The sequence below is a fragment of the Mytilus californianus genome, unplaced genomic scaffold (genome assembly GCF_021869535.1).
Source record: "Mytilus californianus isolate M0D057914Y unplaced genomic scaffold, xbMytCali1.0.p SCAF_1, whole genome shotgun sequence".
Taxonomy (NCBI): Eukaryota; Metazoa; Mollusca; class Bivalvia; order Mytilida; family Mytilidae; genus Mytilus; species Mytilus californianus.
Window position 1 is genome coordinate 71,082,652 of NW_026262581.1, and position 20,476 is coordinate 71,103,127.

At 34.2% G+C, this 20,476-nt stretch overlaps 1 protein-coding gene across 1 annotated transcript; it reads right to left on the reverse strand.

Annotated features, from left to right (window-relative positions):
- Positions 1 to 5,257: 5,257 nt before the first annotated feature.
- LOC127737832 (putative uncharacterized protein DDB_G0271982) lies at positions 5,258 to 7,735 on the reverse strand. Its single transcript, XM_052248776.1, has one exon. It carries the CDS (start codon positions 6,290 to 6,292, stop codon positions 5,258 to 5,260), a length of 1,035 nt encoding a protein of 344 aa, XP_052104736.1. The 5' UTR covers positions 6,293 to 7,735.
- Positions 7,736 to 20,476: the final 12,741 nt, after the last annotated feature.

Here is a 20,476-nt window from a genome sequence, read left to right on the forward strand (position 1 = left end):
TGGAACAACACAGTAATGTGTTCGAATGGGTTAACAACTAATTGTCTGAAATATGAAGTTACCATTGTTATGTTCATTGAAAGCATCTTTTCATAAAAGAGCTGATTTATTTTTCTGAAAACTTTGTCACTGGTTTCCACTTTTTAAAGGCTCTCCTTGCAATAGAAAAACGTTCTTTTATTCGCAATTGATTATGGATAAGGTTGTTTTAAGTGCCTAATTTTTTAGTAGAAACATATGTGAGATTATCATAGGTAGGATATCGCCCATTTAAAACACAGTTGATAGAAATTCACGAAATACTTCACCATAGTTGTTGGCTGTAAAATCGGTAATATTGCACTCACTTAGTTGGTCTATTCCCTGAATGAAATCGTTATAATTACCTAATCGACTATTGAAGTCTCCACATAAATAGAAAAAAAATTCCTTTAAGTATTGAATAAATATCAAATAAAGTAAACACGTATAAGACGTTTTTAAACTAGAGACAGAGAAACTGAAATGGGTCGAATTTGGCGCGCAATGTTGTGAGAGTTACATCATAAACGGTGTGACGTCAACGTGGGTCATTTGCATAGCTAGGTCAGTAGTACCATTCATTGACAATGTGGCTGCAAAGTGATGTATTTACTAAAATGAGTGCAAATAATCGATATAATAAGATAAAATCGTTAGTGGATTAAATATTCAATTACAGACATCATGAATAATCTACAGAATTCGATATTTCACAAGAAACAACCATGGAACAAAAGAAAACGCGCGTGATGTTCCCCGTTGTAATGGGTAGCAACGTCCGGGTATATGGGTTAGCAACACCCAGGGGCTATGGGTTTTGTAACGACATGCGTTAACCAATCAAAATCCTAGAAATATACTTAGCCGGGGATAATAGCACTTTAACCCTCTTGCTGCCAAAGAGACATTTATGGCTTCTACACACAAAACTTGTTGATTGTGTAGAACGTCGAAGGTCCATGGTAACGTCACAATACAGAGGGCACTGACAAGCAAAGACGGAGCCAAAAGGAAGATTTTGGCGGGAATGAAGTAAACTGATTTAAATGCATTATTTGTATACTTAAAACGGATGTCAACAAATGATACAGGATCATAAGCTTGTTAGTACTATAATACCAACTTATTTAAACGTGTTTACTAATTACGTAGTTCGTCATTTTCATGCAAAATATCGCATACTTTCGAGAAATTTGTTAAAAGTTTTTTCATATATCCTTTAATCAGAATATCTTAATTAATAATCGCATTCCTAATAAATAATCACAGAAAAGGTAACTGTTATACTTGATTACGCGAAATATCAATATTCACAATACACGCTTTATTCAGTTGTTATTTAAGAGAACTGGAAAATATTTGTTGGGCTCAAATGACGCGATTGACTTCTTAAATATTTGTTGTAAAGGTACACAAATGTAACACGATATACTTGTAGCGATATGATATTTCAATACATTTTATACCTGTTTCATCATGGAAGAAATAATCTAAAAATATTTATTTTCATTCGAAATGGGGATGTTAAATTAGTAGGTGACCTAACGATTTCTCTTCCTATCAAACATGTCATCCTTTCCCAGTGGCAATCTCAATATTTAGCCATTCATCTCAGATCTTTTACTTTGTGGGACCTACTGAGCAACAGATTTATTGTTCATTAGATCCCAGTCGTCCTTAATATTGCATGAAATACCTGCCACTGAACGTTGAACAAACAACAATTTATCAATCAACGAATCATAAGAGATATTTCATGTATGCCAAAAAATATAATATTTTCAAGTCATGAATAATGACTGATTCAGGTTCAGGTTCACATGTAGACAATAGAAATTATTTTTAGAATTTCTTCCCTCGTTTTCCTGTTTTTCAAATTCATATTTCAAACATTTCTCTAAAATTTTGAACAATAAGTGGTCAACAAAATAATGATAAACATGATAAAGAAATAAACAATATGAATAAGGTTTATAAAAATTCTTTCCTCGCCTACCGAAACAAGGCTTGAAATGAAAAAAATTAATCTGACACATATCATACTTTACAGCACGAAGTAGTTCATAGAATCGGCTGTTCTGAGTTTTATTTATTTTTTATTTGTACTTGCATTTTTTTTAAATTTTTATTGGGGGCCGTTGATTTGTTTATATAATTATTTGAAAGATTCTTTCCGGTATTTTTCAATTATAACAAGGTTTACTAAGCTAATTAGATAACAAGGATAATATATTCTAGTATTTTAGAGGTGGTTAAGAATCAGTTATGCATTTCACTTGGCAAAGATAAAATAAACTGTTATCACAGAGATATGTCTCGCCTTTTTGTAATTTTGATAATGCAAATGTTGAAATTAAAATAGCAATACTTTAACATGTAAGTTATGCAAATATTCAAAGTCGATGAACCATGACTGAAGGTACATGGCTAAACAATCTCCATGGAATGAGATGTGCCAATGTTAATACAACTCTGCATACCAAATACCATTGACTTATTATAAGTCGTTCCCTTTAAACAAACCTAAACACAAACATTAACTTGTAAACTATGTAAAAGTTTCAAAGTCAATGAACCATGATCAGGGATGGGGCTATATAATCTCCATGGAAACGATACTTGCAAATGCCAATAAATTTGCATACCAAATATCATTGACTTAACATGAGCAGTTCATCTTAAACTGATCTAATCACAAACTTATACTTGTAAACTAAGCAAAAGTTTCAAAGTAAATAGACCATGACTGAGGGGGCGGGGCCAAATATTCTCCATGGAAATGAGATGTGCTAATGCTTATACAACTGAACAGCAATTAACATTGGCCTGCCACTAATGGTTCCCCTTGAACTGACCTAATCACAAACTAATACATGTTAACTTAGCAAAATTTTCAAAGCCTATAGACCATGACTAAGGGGGCGGAGCCAAATAATCTCCATGGAAATGAGATATGCCAATGCTTATACAACTGCATACCAAATATCATTGACCTACCACTAGTGGTTCCCCATAAATTGACCTAATCACAAACTAATACATGTAAACTATGAAAAGTTTCAAAGTCAATAGACCTTGACTGAGGGGGCAGGGCCAAATAATCTCCATGGTAATCAGATGTGCCAATGCTAATACAACTGCATACCAAATATCATTGACCTACCACAATTGTTCACCATGAACTAGACCTAATCACAAACTAATACATTGTTGACGCCGCCGTCGCCGCCGATGCCGGAAACAGCATACCTATGTCTCGATTTTTTGACTGCGTCAAGGCGAGACGACAAAAGCGCTTATAAAATTATTAGCAATATTGTCTTCATTTTTTAAAGATAAGAAATATAAAAAAAACTATATTTCAAGGTTAAAAGTTGTATTTTTAAATAATGTAATATTAAAAACATCGTTTATAACAATCTTAGTGCAAGGATTTTTATAAAATTACTTTTAATCGATTTTCCTAATTACGGCTAAATTGACGCGGGAAAAATTATGGACGGCGGGAAAGCACTGTTCTACAGAGAGGCACAAGTTTTGCAACGTCACAAATATGAAACGTCAAGATGCTTTTGGCGCGACAAAGCAAGAAATAAACTCGGCAGCAAGAGGGTTAAAGTCCTGCAATAATAGTAGGCTAGCACAAAGCAGTCAAATTATACATACACCCTTTGGTTTTCTTTTCTTTTCTTTTCTTTTATTTACTTATTCTTTCTCTACATATAAAACCTTAAACTAATTACATATTTAGTCCTATTTAGGCTTATATAAAATATTTGGCAACTAAATTCACATACATAATTTGGCATATCCACTCTTTACTTGGCTGCTGGTGTACCATGACAACGTTGCTGTCGCTCACTGCCGTTTGCTTGGCCTAGCTTTTCTCCTTTTCCAGCTTTTGGTGGCTCCTATTTCTATTTTCTATTATTTATTTTTTTTTCTTTACTTAAATTTTCATTTTCATTTTTATTTTCTTTTATCTGATTTAAGTTCTATTTATTTTTATCTTTTATTTTTTATTCATCAATTTATTTATTTATTTATTTTAATCTATCAAATTATTGTTCATTTTAATTTTAATTCATGTTATTTTTTATTCATTTTTACCTTTTTGTCACTCAAAATTATATCAATTACTTAAGGTGAACATAAATTATTTAAATGCCTAAAAAAGCGCAAGCCAGGGCCGACCGTGCAAGACCCTCATGGGTAGTCAAGGTCGTTAAAAACCACCCTCATCGATCCGAACGATATGAATCGTCTGAACGAAAGTAGAGACATTTCAAAAGACAAAATTGAAAAGAAATGTATTAAAAAAGTGAAAACAATTAATTTATTAAGTCAACAGAAAATATATTTATAGACATTTACAAGCAACTATTTAATGTTATTTTCGTAACGGGCGTTGTCCTGGATAGTTGGTTTATTGGAAATATAAACAAAGGTGATAAAATGGACTCAAAAAATTATAGACCAATTAAAAATGTGAGTTGCCTTTGGAAACTCGTTACTGTAATTTTAAGTGAGCAATTAACTGAAATTTAGGACGACTTTCTTATTTTGAATTAATTTTAATGTGGATTTCGTAAGGGGTATTCAACACTGACTAAAAATGTGTTTATATATTTTTTATTTTTTTTTTTGAAATTCTAAAAACCAAGAAGAGAAAAAATGTTTTGCGCATTTAGTGATTTTGAAAAGCTTTCGAAAAAGTTTGGCGGGATCGACTATGGTATAAGTGTCTATTGAATAATATGAATGGTAACATATATAATAAAATTGTAAAAATGTATAACGGTACAAATTTTTGCATTTCTTATAATGATTGTAATCAACATTAATTTTCCCCTTGTAGCAACGGTGTATGTCAAGGGAAACTTTTGTCCCCTCTTCTTTTTGCCTTATTTGTGAACGGCCTTGAGTCATATCTATAAAACTGCAACAACATTCACCAACTAGTACGCCGTGCCGCTGTCCTTTCACATGTACCTTCTGCTGAGGTCGAAGATGTGTGGTTTAATGCCCTAATCGACATGGAATCAGATTGATACTAACATCAACTACAAGTCCTTTACAGACTATGTAACAACATACTCGGTCGAACAGAACAGTCACCTTTGGGACCATTACACAGTACAGGGACCGAGGACTACACATCTAGAGGGATGGCACACCAAGCTGAAGAAACATGTCCGGGACCCACATCCAAACATCATTAAACTCATGTATAAATCTAATGAAACATGAGGAAGCTTTCAACGCCCTGACCATGATCAAAATGCAGCCGGTGGGAAGAGAGTGGCCCAAAAACTCTGGGAAGCATTTCGGAATGGGTCCGGGCCTGGTTCCTTAAATAATTTAAGATGAGGGGGGAATGTTTGGCATCACGATCCAAAAAATAGGTATGGCGCCCATCGAAAATATACGGCTTTACGGGAGAGTCTTCCTTGATCATTGCAGATAATATGGACTCTGGACAGGACTGAAAAACTGTGGCTGAGGTCTCAAATCTGGTTCCACCAACATTTATAAAAAAACGGGTTTGCTGGCTCTTTTGTATTTGTTCCAACTTTAATTTCTTTACTGGGGTAGGAGTGTAAATGGCAGCAGCCTTTCTCAATTCAGATGGGGAGAGGAGTTCCTGAGTAGGCGAATAGGTTGGACAAGGCTGTGTAGCTAACGGGATACATAAACTAGTGGAGGTGAGGGGTGGTTCCAATGATGGTAGTTCCACAACAGAGACATCAATATTAGGGATGGCTGTATCAATATCGGGGACGGTTATAACAGGGATGTCTGTATATGGCATATCAGGATTGGGGCTGGTCTTGCAGGGATCACTTGGCAGAGGAGAAATAGGTTCCACTGCCGAAGTGAAACCCACAATATTATCCAAAAAAGCATCCTCCTCCGGATCACATAGTGAAACTTCCTCAAGACTTCCCACTGAGGAATTCTCCATCTCCTTCCATAAATTAGAAAGTACCTCTTTCTGCTTTTGCACCGACTCCTTCCTGTTCTCCTTTATCTTCTCATCCTCTTTCTTACTTGCCCTCTCCTCCTTCTTCTTCTCCTTTTCTTCTTTCTTCTTCTCCGTCTCATCCTCTTTTCCTTTCTTACTCTCCTTCTCCACTTCTTTTTCTTCCTTCCTTCTCTTTTTTTCTTCCCTCTTCTCCTTTCTCTCCCTTTCTTCCTCTGGTGTTCTCTTCTTCTCCTGCACCTTCTTAACTTCCTTCTTCTTTTTCTCCCCTCCATCCCCAAATACCATATTAATCTCCACATACAAGTTCCCAAGTTCTGTCCTCTACTTCTTTGTCCCTTGGTCCTGTTCCTTCCTGTGAGACCTCTTTTTGCTATCTTTCTGCAGCTCCTTTTTTTCTTCCTTGTCCACCCTCTCCGTTATCATCTTTTCCTCTCTCTGTCTTTGGAACAGAAGGAACTGATCCTCCTCCTCTTTTGTACAAGTCATTGTGGTCCTGTTTATTAACTTCAACATTCCCTCACACTTCTTGTGGGCAGCTCTACGGCTTACCACCAACCTACACTCCTCACACCTCCAACCAAACCCACTATGTTGTTCCGTCATATGCCTTTTGCATATTATTGACTGGTCAAAAGTGAAATCATGGCAAATTCCACAGGTATATACTGTGACCTGCAATTATAAAAAGGAACATTTCCTTTAAAATCTCGCTATTTGATTTTATATATTTCTATAAAATAACCAAAAACTGTACTATACTGGATAGATATATGGAATTTTAGGGTTTCACTTCCCCTCCTATCCATCATATCTATTTTAACCAACTTGAAACATTTTCCCCAAGATAGGGCTTCAACCTGTCTTGGTGCACTACTTTAGGTTTGGTCTTTGGACCTTTCTGTATACGATATATCACATCATTAAGTTTATTTACCACAATATATGGACCTTCCCAATTATTTTGTAATTTTGGACACAACCCCTTTACACGACGAGGATTGTGCAACCACACTGGATCTCCTGCATCAAATTTCTGCATTTTTGTTGAAATGTCATAATTTCTTTTCATCCTGTCGCTTGACAGTTTTAATTTATTTCGTGCAAATTGATGAATTACCTCTAACTTTTGAGATAATTCATATGCATAAACAGTTTTTAAATGTAAAGGTGACTTTTCAGTCTCTGGTCCACCCAGAATTAAATCTACTGGTAAATTAACTTCTCTTCCAAATAACATGGAACATGGAGATGTACCCAAACTCTCATGTTCTGATGACCTATAGGCCAACATTAATAAATAAATATATTCGTCCCAATCTCTTTGGTGTTTGCTTACAAAGGCAGATAACATAGTTTCAATAGTTGAATTCGACTTTTCAACCATACCATCCGATTTTGGCCTGACTGGTGTTGTACGGGTTTTATGAATACCCAAAATATTACACATCTCTTTAAACACATGAGACTCAAAATTAGACCCTTGGTCTGAGTTAATAGAAAGAGGAACCCCAAAAATGGTTACTTTTCTTTCTACAAATTTCTTAGCAACTGTAACTGCTTCAGTGTCTGGAATTGGTATGGCTTCCGTCCATTTGGAATAATAATCCTGAACTACCATTAGATAGCGATTATTATTCACACTACATGGTAAAGGTCCTAGAATGTCAATGGCCATTCTTTCCCAAGGAGCACCCACAAGATACTGTTTCATTGGGGCCTTAGGTTTTTTACAAGGTGCTTTCTTAGCACAAATATCACATTTAGTACACCAAAATTTAACATCCTGTCTCATTTTATACCAAAAATATCTCTGTTTAATTTTTGACAGAGTTTTTCTTACACCAAGATGACCACCGGTCACTGTGTTATGAACTTGGTTCAACACGAACCTTTTAAAATTAGCTGGAAGAACAATATGTAGATCATAATGTTTTCCATTATAGCTTTCCCATTTTCTATATAAAATTCCATTGACAAGAATTAAAGAATTTAATCTTGACCAATAAAATTTAACTCCAGGACTCATATGGGATACATCTGCCCATGTGGGTTTAACTTCATCTATTTTCCACTGAATAATTATACTGATTACATCATCAGATAACTGAGATTCTGAAACATTTTCAAAATTTATTTCTTTAACTGGGTTGTCCTTCTCATTTTGACTACAACAATAATCCTTAGATCTGGTACAAACTCTCACTATTTTAGAATGAACAGGGAGTACATCAGGGTTTTTCTCTGGACCCTTACTATTAAATTTATTATGAATGACATGACTTTTTACTTTGTGGCACTTTTCGTCACTTGTCATATTTGGTCTCCTATCTTCATTTATACAGCTAATACTAGGTTTTGTAACTGACAACTCTGCACTGACATCTTGAACATTTCTGCAAGATTCACTAACAGTGACACTATCATTACAATTTTCAACTGTAAAACTGTCTTTATGAGTTGGAACCAATTCATAATTTATTTCTACTCTAGCACAGTGAGGACATTCTTTATTATAGCAAGGACGTCGACTTAGGGCGTTTGCATTATTATGGGACCTTCCAGCTCTGTGCTCAATCTTAAAATCATAGGATGCCAGGACCTCGAACCAACGAGCTAACTGACCTTCTGGATTCTTAAAATTAAACAACCAACTTAATGCACCATGGTCACTTCTAACCTTGAAGTATTTACCATATAAATAATGGTGAAAATGTTTAATAGAGGCTACTACAGCTAGTAGCTCTCTTCTGGTAACACAATATTTTCTCTCTGATCTACTGAAAGTTTTACTAAAGTAACAAATTACTTTTTCTACTCCATCTTGGAGTTGGGATAGCACTGCTCCCATACCAACATTACTTGCGTCAGTGTCTAATATAAATAAATCCTCCCTTGTGGGGTAGGCTAAAATAGGTGCACTAATTAAGGTATTCTTTAATTCCTCAAAGGATTGTTGACAATCGTCTGTCCAGACAAATTTCTGGTTTTTCTCAGTAACCTTATATAAAGGTTTAGCTTTATCAGCATATATATTTTAAAATAAATTTTCTATAATAGGATGTTAATCCTAGAAAACTTCTTACATCTTTTATACTCTTGGGCACTGGCCAGTCCTTAACTGACTGAATTTTATTTGGGTCAGTAGCTACTCCACTTTCGCTAACAATGTGACCTAAAAATTTAACTTCTGTCTTTAAAAAGTTACACTTCTTGGGATTCAGCTTTAAATTAGCTGCTTTTAATCTTTGAAAAACTTCTTTCAAGTTTTTCATATGCTCCTCAAATGATTTTGAGAAAATAATAATATCATCTAGATAAACTAGACAAATTTTCCAGGTCAACCCTGATAAAACTGCTTCCCTTAATCTTTCAAAAACAGGGGCACTATTACATAGACCCATGGGCATTCTTTTGAACTGCCAGAGACCACCTCCTGGAAATGAAAAGGCTGTTTTTGGTCTATCTTCTTTGGCTACGGGAATCTGATAATATCCTGACTTCAAATCGACGGTTGAGAAGAACTTGGAGCATGACAATGAATCTATTGTGTCATCTATACGAGGTAACGGGTAGGATGGACGTAAAACCAGTAAATTTACGGAGCGAAAATCAATACAGAACCTCCAACTGTCATCTGACTTCTTTACGAGAACAATATTGGAGTTCCAGGGACTTGTAGAGGGTTCTATAATATCTTGCTGAACCATTTTCTGAATTTCAGCTTCAGCATCTTTCATTCTAGCTAGAGGTATTCGTCTGGGTCGCTGACGTACTGGAGGGTGATTTCCAGTATTTATGGTATGTTCAACTAAATCAGTTAAACCAATGTCCTCAGAGGACTTTGAGAATATATTACTATACTCCATTAAAAGGTCTTTAAATTTTTCATTTTGATCTTAATCAAGATTAATTTGACTAGACTCAAATACTTCATGTAAATAATCAGGTAATTGTCTCCCCTTATTTATTGTAGCTTGGCCACCAGCCACATTATTAACAAACTCAGAAGTTTGAATATCTTCTTCATTTACTTTATTGCAGGTAGCAATAATTGTACCCTTATATAAAGTGCAGGGCTCATTATTTATATTTATTATTCTCAAAGGAATATTATACATCTCTGGATGTACAATTGATCTTGCCACCAATAAACCATTTTTTTCCATAAATTTCTCATTAGGTTTTATTAAACCAGCTAAACCTCTAAAAATAGGTTCATTGGACTCCCCAGAAACAATCATTTCTGAATTAGGAGGCACATTTACTGTCTCTTGTATAGCAACTCGATAACAAGATTTAGCACTACTTGCATAATGAAAACATTGAATTATCTCCCCTTTAATTTTCAACTTATTTTGACTTAATAAGACATCACAGTCATGAGTCACAAGAAAATCCATCCCAATGATTCCTTCATTGGAAATATCAGCCACTAAAACATTGTGGTGATAAATATGATCTCCAAGGCAAATTTCAACATCAACATGTCCTATAAATGGTGCACTATCACCAGTAGCAGTAATTAAATTAATATTCACAGGATTAATCTTAGGAAGTAATGAGGGATTGATTTCATTAATAAATTTCTTACTCAAAATAGTAACATTTGCTCCTGTATCAACAAGAAAAGCTAATTTTTTATCATTAATTTTAGCTCTTACAAATAGTCCCTCATTATTTGCCAAAGATTCATTGATCTTTATCGATTTGGGCCATTCTGACTTGGCCTGGCTCCGACCCCTGAGTCTGACCTCAACTGCATGGTTTCCCTGTTGATAGTAATAAGGTTGATTCTGGCTATTTTGACCAAAATTATTATTTCTTTGATTAAAATTTCTGTTTCCTTGTCCCAAAATTCTTATTCTGGTTATTATATCCTCTCTGGCTATTTTGATAATTCCTCTGTTGATTACCTCCCCCTTGGCTATTCCTATTCTGGTTTTGGGACATACCCTTAATATCTCTAGTTAAAGATACCAGTTCCTTCTTAAAATCAGACAACTCGTGCCTTAATGATTTAAAATCCTCCCCCTTGTCATTGTTCAACTCTGTATTAATTGTATTATTCTCATTATGAACTGTATCTGCCTGTCTAACCATGCGCCCGTTTTGTCTCTCCGCTAACTTTAAGGTCTCTAATCTTACAGCTAGTGTTTCTGCTTCATGTATAGATTTAGGGTTAGATTCCCTAAGTCTTAGTCTCATATCAGCATCTGGTAAAGCATCAATGAAATGTTCTAGTGCTAATACACTAGTTATTGTGGATGGGGCACCTGGATAAGCTTGCCTAGTCAATTTCTTAATTGACTGAGCTAACTGTGGTAAACTTTCTTCTTTCCCTCTCATACGGGTCTGAAGTTTTGCTCTAAATAATTCTGATTTTTCAGCTGAACCATATCTAGTGTCCAAAAACTTTAACCAAACTATCATAATCTTTCCTAGACTCTTTATCTAGTTCATTTAAGAGGGCTCTTGCTCCCCCTTTAAAACTACCAGCCAAATATAATGATTTGGTTGCATAATTCCAACCATTTATTTCAGCTAAAATTTCAAATTGAGCTAAATATTCATTTAAATCTTCATCTCCCTCATACAACTGTGGCTTCATTGTTACATTACTAGACTTGGGTGAATAGGTATGAGAATTGGTCAATCTTGGAACTAGAGGTCTATCCAGTACAGCATAGTTTTGATTAACATTACGCATTTTGTCTTTATTAAATAAATAAATATTATCTGTGTTTTGTTGTTGTTTTGTTGTATTTTGATTTGTCTTAATATTTGCCCCAGGAACTGCTTGCCCAACACCTGATATCACTTCAGATATGTTTTCAGTGTTTACCATGTCATTCATGTGATTACTGTGATTTACTAAATCTTTATTTTGTTCCATCATTTTATAAATGGTAGAAATATTTTTCTTGTTTTCATGTACATCATCTTCAATTTGGCTTATACGACCTTTAATAGAAGAAATTTCATCTCCAAAATCTCTTTTTATCTGATTTACAGCACAGATAACTTCTTTTTGACAATTAGAGAAATCATGAGTTATCTCCCCCAATTGGTCATAGAATATAAACTTTTAAGGTTTTTTAATTCATTAACAAATAAATATTGTTCTTTGTCATGGCTTATTGTCTGCTCATGCTCAACACTATCAACCTTCTGTTCATCTAAAGGAATGGTTATTTCCCCATCATTTTCCTCTTGGAAAGAATGATTAATAGCTATAATTACTTCTCCAGAATCATCCATAATGTACTAAAATTTTAATATTTCTAATTCAATTTAGATTTTTATAAAAATTTAGTGAAACAGTTTAACATCAGTCAAATATACTAAAGCTTTTTCAATATAATTTTTAATAATCATTTCAAAAACCAATTTCAAAGTTAAATAGAATCCCATTTCTGACACCAGTGTAACGATTTCGCCCCTTAAACCGAGTGGTAGGTTAAATTGAATAAGGAGGCTCGATCGAACATAATTTGCATGGATCCTTTGAGTTGGTATAAGGTTGAAATAATAACTAAGTCAGGTATAACTTTCAGATGTACTTTATGTAGCATCTATATAATCAAATATTTACAATTGATCACAAACTATACATTTATATCTATATACAACATGCCGTAATCATTTATAATTTATAGGTCAGGAAGGTTGACTTGAAATTCCAATAAGGTTGACTGTTTCCGTAGGTTGATTTGGAAGAAGGTTGAACTTTTCAACCTTCTTTTGCCGATGGTATAAAATATTTATAAGGGTTGATTTAATAAAATATTCATATATATATTATTTCTTTCTGCTAAAATGAAAGTAGATTTCCAGAAAACCTCTCTCCTATTATCATAACGATAGAAGTTTGACTAAGTGGAACGACGGTTGACGGGACTTTCCTATAGGTTGAAGGTTGACTTATGCAAAACAAACAACAGCCATGTGCAGAAGGTTTAGTTTTCTTAAAACATTTAAAACCAGACTTAAGGTTGACTGTGGCTCAGACATATTTATAATAAACCAGGTTGACTAAAATGGAAACGACTAAGCTAAATTTGTGACTGCTCTTGCAGACGATGAGAATAATTCTGAAGTTCTACTACTGGAAGTGTTTTACGACCTTGACTTGATATACATCCCTCGCACGGTCGGCTCGGTGCCCGAAGGCGTTTGGTGAGCGTTTAAATAATTTTGTGCCATCGGTCAGGAACAGGTGGAGGACGCCATTTTGGTAGGCCGCCATCTTGGTTTTGTGAGTTGTTTTCTTTTGTTGACTATTTTGATGTTATGTCTTCACAACGGCTGCTTTCAGGGCCAGATTGGTCAGCTTGGCAGCCTGCTAACCTCGATGATGGAGTACTGGTAGATGAGTCTCGGACGTAGTATTAACGATGACAGGAAGCATTATCAGGACCAAAGTCGTGAGACAGTGAAATGGTGGTCCATCATCTAACACCTAGGATACAGCCCTCGGACGTCACTCGGCATACCACTCCCCCATCCATAATGGGTTTTGGAGTGTATGTTGACGCGGGAATTTGCCCTACGCGGATTATAGCCTAACGTAGTCTGTACAGCGTTGGATTGGTTTCTGTCATCGAAAGAAGTCGTTGATCCATCTAACAGTAAACCCTCATCGAAGATAGCGGGTAAAGGAGAGCTGACTCAGCACGTCCGTTCAGTTGTAATGACTGAGACGTGACTGGAATGAATGAGATGGATTGATCTGAAGTTCGTTTCATCAACCTTCTATTTATAATTTTTGGGTCAGTAGATCAACCAATCAAAACGTTTGTTATGTAAACAAGCTATCTCGTGTAATAAACCGCCAATACACAACTAATATGGCTGCTCGAGTAAATAGATTATGGCACTGTTGGAATTTAGATGATTACGGCTAAAACACAAGTTATTCTATTAAGAAAATAAGTCACATTCCCACATCATCTATCATAAACGTACCTGCCAAACAACCGTAAATATTCTGTACGAGGTGAAATTCCATCGTAAAAACAGCGATGTAAAAGCGTAAACTAAACAGCTGATTCGTAAAATTACTACTATAAATTACGGACAACACGAGATCCATTAATTTAATCATACGATTACTAAATCGTAATTATATTGATAAGTATTATTATGGTCATAGAAGATTGGCACATCCAACGTCCTGAGCGTGGATTTATTCTGATGAACATTTAAAAGTAATATTATGGTCATAGAAGATTGGCACATCCAACGTCCTGAGCGTGGATTTATTCTGATGAACCATACCCAAGAATGAAGGACACTAATGGCCGATTACCCTTATCAGCGACACCCGGGGTGCAATGTTTTTAATGATGTTCGATTAACATAGAAAGTAATGGGAAAATAAATAGGTACTCTTCATTAATTCTTCATATTATTTTTATTAATCATCTGAATTCTTATTAACACATACGACCGAATTCTACATAGATTTACCTTTCTGGTGGTATTAAAAAATCCTATTTATCTTATCTCATTGTTAGGTCTCCGATTTTTTGAAAATTCATTATCTAAATTCCCTTACTCACATCAGTAAATATCGATGAATGACCTCAAAAGAAACGAGACAGCAGTAACTAAAAAATTGAAGCACACTTAATATGCGGAGGAAATACTATTAACACATACTGTTGAATACTCCTGTCAATAAGCTATATTTTGATTTCAGAAAAGTCAGTTTAAATTAAGAAATTCTTAGGTCTCCGGCGTTTTGAAAAGTTGTCTTTGAAAAAAATAACCAACACAAATGTAATATACGAAAACAACGTACATTACAAGATCATACTGTTATACATGTAAACTAAATTCCGGTTATTCTTAAATAAATGAAATAATACATAATAAGTTCAAATTCAAAGTGTTCACTGTGGCTATTTTTTATTGTTTAAATAGAAACGATAAATATTGAATACAAAATAAAATTATATTTAATTATATTAAATTGTATTCGTCGGGATAGCTCATCTGTTCAAGGACATAATAGTTTTACTATAAGGGTTCTTGTTCATGATAGTTCACAGTTCGTATAATTTCATATAATAGAGACTATAAAGATATTTTTTATTTATATTTGGTGAAACGTATTTAATGATAAATGATAAAGTATACATTTACATTTAAATAATAATAAATGATTCGCTGTTTAATAAATTTTTTTTCACCCGTAAAACATTTTTCCATCAATTGTATTTCGATAATATTTAAAGAAAATGAAAAGGTGGTATATTAAAAAAGTTCGAAATTGATATATTGTCAAATGAATTTTATCATCAGCAGGCACCCTGTCACTTGATTGTCTTTCCTATCTCCAATTACGATGTCTTATATATGCTCAACAGGATGCCACTGTTTGTTTTATTAAATTGAATCTGATACAATACAAACTTGTGTTAATTGGTGACATATGTACATGTAATGAATGTATGCACGGTTTGTTGTGGAAGTATCATCCTGTAATGACATTACATCAATGTGGTGGAACTATTAAAACAAATTTGATAACTCGAAAACTAATGCAAAAAATATTTCAAATCACTCTTTTTTAGGGAATCGTGTTCCTCGCTCTTTAGTTTGACCATGAAAGTAAATTGATTAGTGTTATCTATGTATAGATATAGTTTAATTTGCTGCTTTTATTTTTTTATTTCTTCTTTTAATTTCTATATATATGTTTTTTAAATTACTTAATGGTGCAATACAAAACACATGTAAGTTGTCTCTCGGGCATTTTAGAAATACACTGTTCAAAATGTTCTTGTGTGAAAAAATGTAACGCTTACAACACATTGAATGTTGGTTTCTGTTACAATGATGAATGTGTTGTCATTGTAAATGGATATTAAAAAGCCGATTGCTGAAGACCTGGTGACAAGTTTTAATCTTATGCACTGCAAAAGAGGCCTTCTTCGTTGATATGTTGGGGTTTCCTTGTATTTCAAAACAACTTTGTTCTGGTGCATATGCCCACGACTCATGAAAACTAACTTATATTTATTAATTTAGTTTTGTCCGACGAATTTGTGTCCCTGATTTTTTTTAATTTAAATTTTCGATCTTTCTTGCTGTGTGGAAAAAATCTCAAACAAGAAAAATGTTTCCCAAGTTTTTATAATCAGTTGTTCATGAACAATGTAAATTGCTTTTTTTCAAAGGCGATTTATTTATCAAAGACAAACTATGAATCGCATAAATGAGCTTTGATTTAGGGACGACATCAAAAGATCAATGTAGGATAAAAACTTAATTCAAATAGTCTGGGGGTGGGGGTGGGGGTAAAAATTGCTGCAAGTTTTGTTTATTTGACATCGATTTTACATATATCTGTATTGATCAATCAATTTTTCCCAAATTAAGTTAAGAGGGGGGTGGGGGGAGTCAGTGAAAAAACTACGTGAATTAAGTTTATTTATCCTACATTGAACTTTTGATGTCGTCCCTTATTGTCCTGTGAATTTTTATCCGTGACTTAATTCAGGCAAATTTTATACCTTTCTTGCACTGTTGAAAATAAGGACAGAGGGACATCAGATATAAATACTGTTAGTATTAAATCGCACTGATAGCAGTTAGAAAATTTTAGATGGGTGAAAATAAGTTGAAATATGAAAGAAAACTTTCAAATAAGAATTACTCCTAAGCACACATAAAAAGGGAGACCCACTATAAAAGCGCTTGCGACCTAGCTCGCTTCATGATGATGTCTTTAGTTATTACAATTGATAAATCTTCACTTATCAATCAGAGAGAGAGCTCTACTTATCAATATCAATAAAAATATATTTTAACTGTTGAATGACTTATTCTTCAATTATTTAGTCTTAGAATTTATATCTTTAATTTTCACCAATTGTCTAAATTTGATTTATTGAACCTTTTTGTCTGCTTACGCCTTACTTACTAAAGATGGTTGAGATATGTTTAGCCGTTTTTACATAAAACATTTAAAAAATGAAAAACATCTAGCTTGTAAGTTATTTCTTCAAAGACATATATAGCATCATTTTAAAGCAAACTTATTTGTCCAAGGCATAAATGAATGATTGTACTGAAATGAATGAATGCATATAGCCTATTGTTAGAAAGCAGGACAAACTTATGTTTGCTGATGTTAAAATGTTTATAAAAAATACAGCTGATATTATGCCATATAATTATTTCATTGCTAATGGTGATTAAATTGCAACAAGCTACGGTTCGGTACCAATTTCGTCGTCAGCTCTGTTGCATAAGGACAAATGAAAATATTAAATTTCTTGGTAACAAGGATGTCATATAACCTCCTAGATGGTATTTTTTAAGATATATGAACATCAAAACTCATGAGATACGTTTTATGACTGTTTGTTAAAAAGTGTCATTCAAGATCAATTAACAAAAATTATGGATTTTTTCCCTAATTTTTCAAAATAATTTCCCCTTCTTACATTGATTTATAATCTCGACGAGGTTTTGATCTCAATATTATAGTCCTTTTAAAGACCACTAACTCAAGTATCGTAATTTATAACTCCCGTGAAGACGCTAATTAATTTTTATCAGAGACATGTCTCTGTTGTATTTAACAAGATTAGTATATTCAACGACATCTATTGGAAGGAGTTAAGAGTTATCGTTAATTATCTACTGTCCAATATAAACAGATTGGGTTATCTCGCTTGGAAATGTGACATATTCTTGCACATGATTTAAAAGTAATATTATGGTCATAGAAGATTGGCACATCCAACGTCCTGAGCGTGGATTTATTCTCATGTACATTGAGAAGTAGTATTATGGTCATAGAAGATTGGCACATCCAACGTCCTGGGCGTGGATTTATTCTGATGTCCACTAAAAAGTCATTTAATGGTCATAGAAGATTGGCACATCCAACGTCCTGAGCGCGGATTTATTCTGATCTACTAGTACATTGAAAAGTAATAATATGGTCATAAAAGATTGGCACATCCAACGTCCTTGGCGTGGATTTATTCTGATGTCCAGTAAAAAGTCATATAATGGTCATAGAAGATTGTCACATCTAACGTCCTGAGCGTGGATTTATTCTGATGTCCAGTAAAAAGTCATATAATGGTCATAGAAGATTGGCACATCGAACGTCCTGAGCGTGGATTTATTCTGATGTACATTGAAAAGTAGTATTATGGTCATAGATGATTGGCACATCCAACGTCCTGAGCGTGGATTTATTCTGATGTTCATTGAAAAGTAGTATTATGGTCATAGAAGATTGGCACATCCAACGTCCTGATCGCGGATTTATTCTGTTGTCCAGTAAAAATTCATATAATGGTCCACAGGCACTTGTCTCAGAAAAAGATTTCCTATATGCCTAATATAACACAAGGTACATAACTTGCATTCTTGAAAAATGTCACCCGGTCGCGAAATTCTGTTTAATTTCGATTTCTCGGTTGTCAACCCCACTAAAACTTGTTATGCCGTAAATCTAAATTGATTTATCTACACAATGGTGTATAACACGCCTACCTTTGTTGTCGGAATCATATATTCGTAGCAGGCTTACCCAAGTATGTCAACCGTAATTATTTCGTCTACCAACACTGGACTGGAAATATAAGACTCGCAGTAAAAGGTATCTTTCCACTCTCTATATATCTCGGTTTCCGATTGGTCAAATTTTATGGGAAGGTCTCTTGCTAAAAATAAATGTTTCTCGGAGTTACCTGATCTTATCTCATTTCATAAGTAAAGTCCAGAGAGAGTCTGAATGATATGATGGAATGGGAAAAGTTGAGTCTAAAAATAAAAAGTCGTAACTCATTAGACATACCTCAAATAACACTTGTTAGATTTTTTTCACGGAATCTTTTACAAATTTTCTATCTGGATGATAAGTTCTATTCAGACAAAAACTAACAGTTTTTTTTTTAAATACTTTTTATAATAAATCATTTACTGCGAGTCTTATATTTCCAATCGGGTGTTGGTAGACGAAATAATTACGGTTGACATACCTAGGTAAGCCTGCTACGAATGATTCCGACAATAAAGGTAGGCGTGTTATACACCATTATGTAGATAAATCAATTTAGATTTACGGCATAACAAGTTTTAGTGGGGTTGACAACCGAGAAATCGAAATACAACGGAATTTCGGGGTGACATTTTTCAAAAAGGCACTGGCTACGGTTACATGCAAATGTAACAATAATAAAAATATTATTGTTACATTGGAGACTAAATGCCGGATTGCATGGTTGGGTAAGGACCTTATTAATTACGAATGTAACAATAATTATTGAGGCTACGGTTACATTGCGTTATTGTTACATGAAAAACAGCAATGTACGATGGGACTAGTAATATGTACTAAATAATAAAAGTTGAAGACATTTAATTTATATTTACAATACATACAATTGTTACATACAATTTCTTTTAATTTTTTATTTACAATGAAATTTTCTACATATCCAGTAAGTGGTTTTTGGAGCATGTGTAAGTCCGACACATTTCTGATGAAACCACTTCAAGCAGCCATCACACACCAGTGATGCCGCATTGTGAACATCCGTATCGCATATTGTGCAGTTCCATTCTGCGATATCCCTTTTAGAAGATAAGGCAACCTTTAATGTGCTTCTGGTGAGAAATACTTTTTCACTCTAGCAATGTTGATATTCTCATCCAATATTTTGGTTGGAAGCATGTGGTGTAGTTTCATGTCGTCTTTCAATATGATCGCACTGCCGTCCATTACGGATTTTAGGTTTACCTCACATTTCAGTATCCAACTTAGCATAGCTGAAAAAAAAACAATAAATCATAAAAATGCAAATCAATTGTCGAAAGTTCATCAAGAAATAATAAATAGTGCCGTTGAATTATTTTCCATTTTTTTTCTTCCATTTTTCAAACTGACAAAGCCATGGCTAAAAAGTAAAAAGACAAACAGACAAATAACAGTACACAAGACACAACATAGAAAACTAAAGACTAAGCAACACGAACCCCATCAAAACTGAGGGGGGGGGGGGATATTCACTGTCCCAATTTTTCTTAAAAGTTATTTATCTTCTTCTTTTTCCTGTTGTCGTCTTTTAAGAAACGGCATGACTCTCTTCGTTCTTCTGGGCAATCCGACGACGGTCGTTTCTGCACCTTTCGGTCTTCCTCGGCGTATCATTTTAGGGGGGAGCTTATAGGAAGGGTCTGTCAGTAACGGGAAATCATCTGAAACAAATATAGTGCAAATTTAATATAAAACTTAAGAATTAAATATAGCTTATGTCGTAACAAAGGATAATTTATCGATATACTACATACCAGACGAAGTGATGCCATTGTCGTCATTGGAGTCGATGGTGTGATTCATCATCTTGGGATGTGTTTCCATTCGTAGCTGTTGACGAGGTGCTAGCTCTGCTGAAAATTGAGTAAAAAAAACATTAAAGCAATTAAAGGCATCCGTAC

Coding starts and splice junctions, on each gene's coding strand:
- LOC127737832 (XM_052248776.1), bottom strand. CDS start 6,292: ATGGTATTTGGGGATGGAGGGGAGAAAAAGAAGAAGGAAGTTAAGAAG.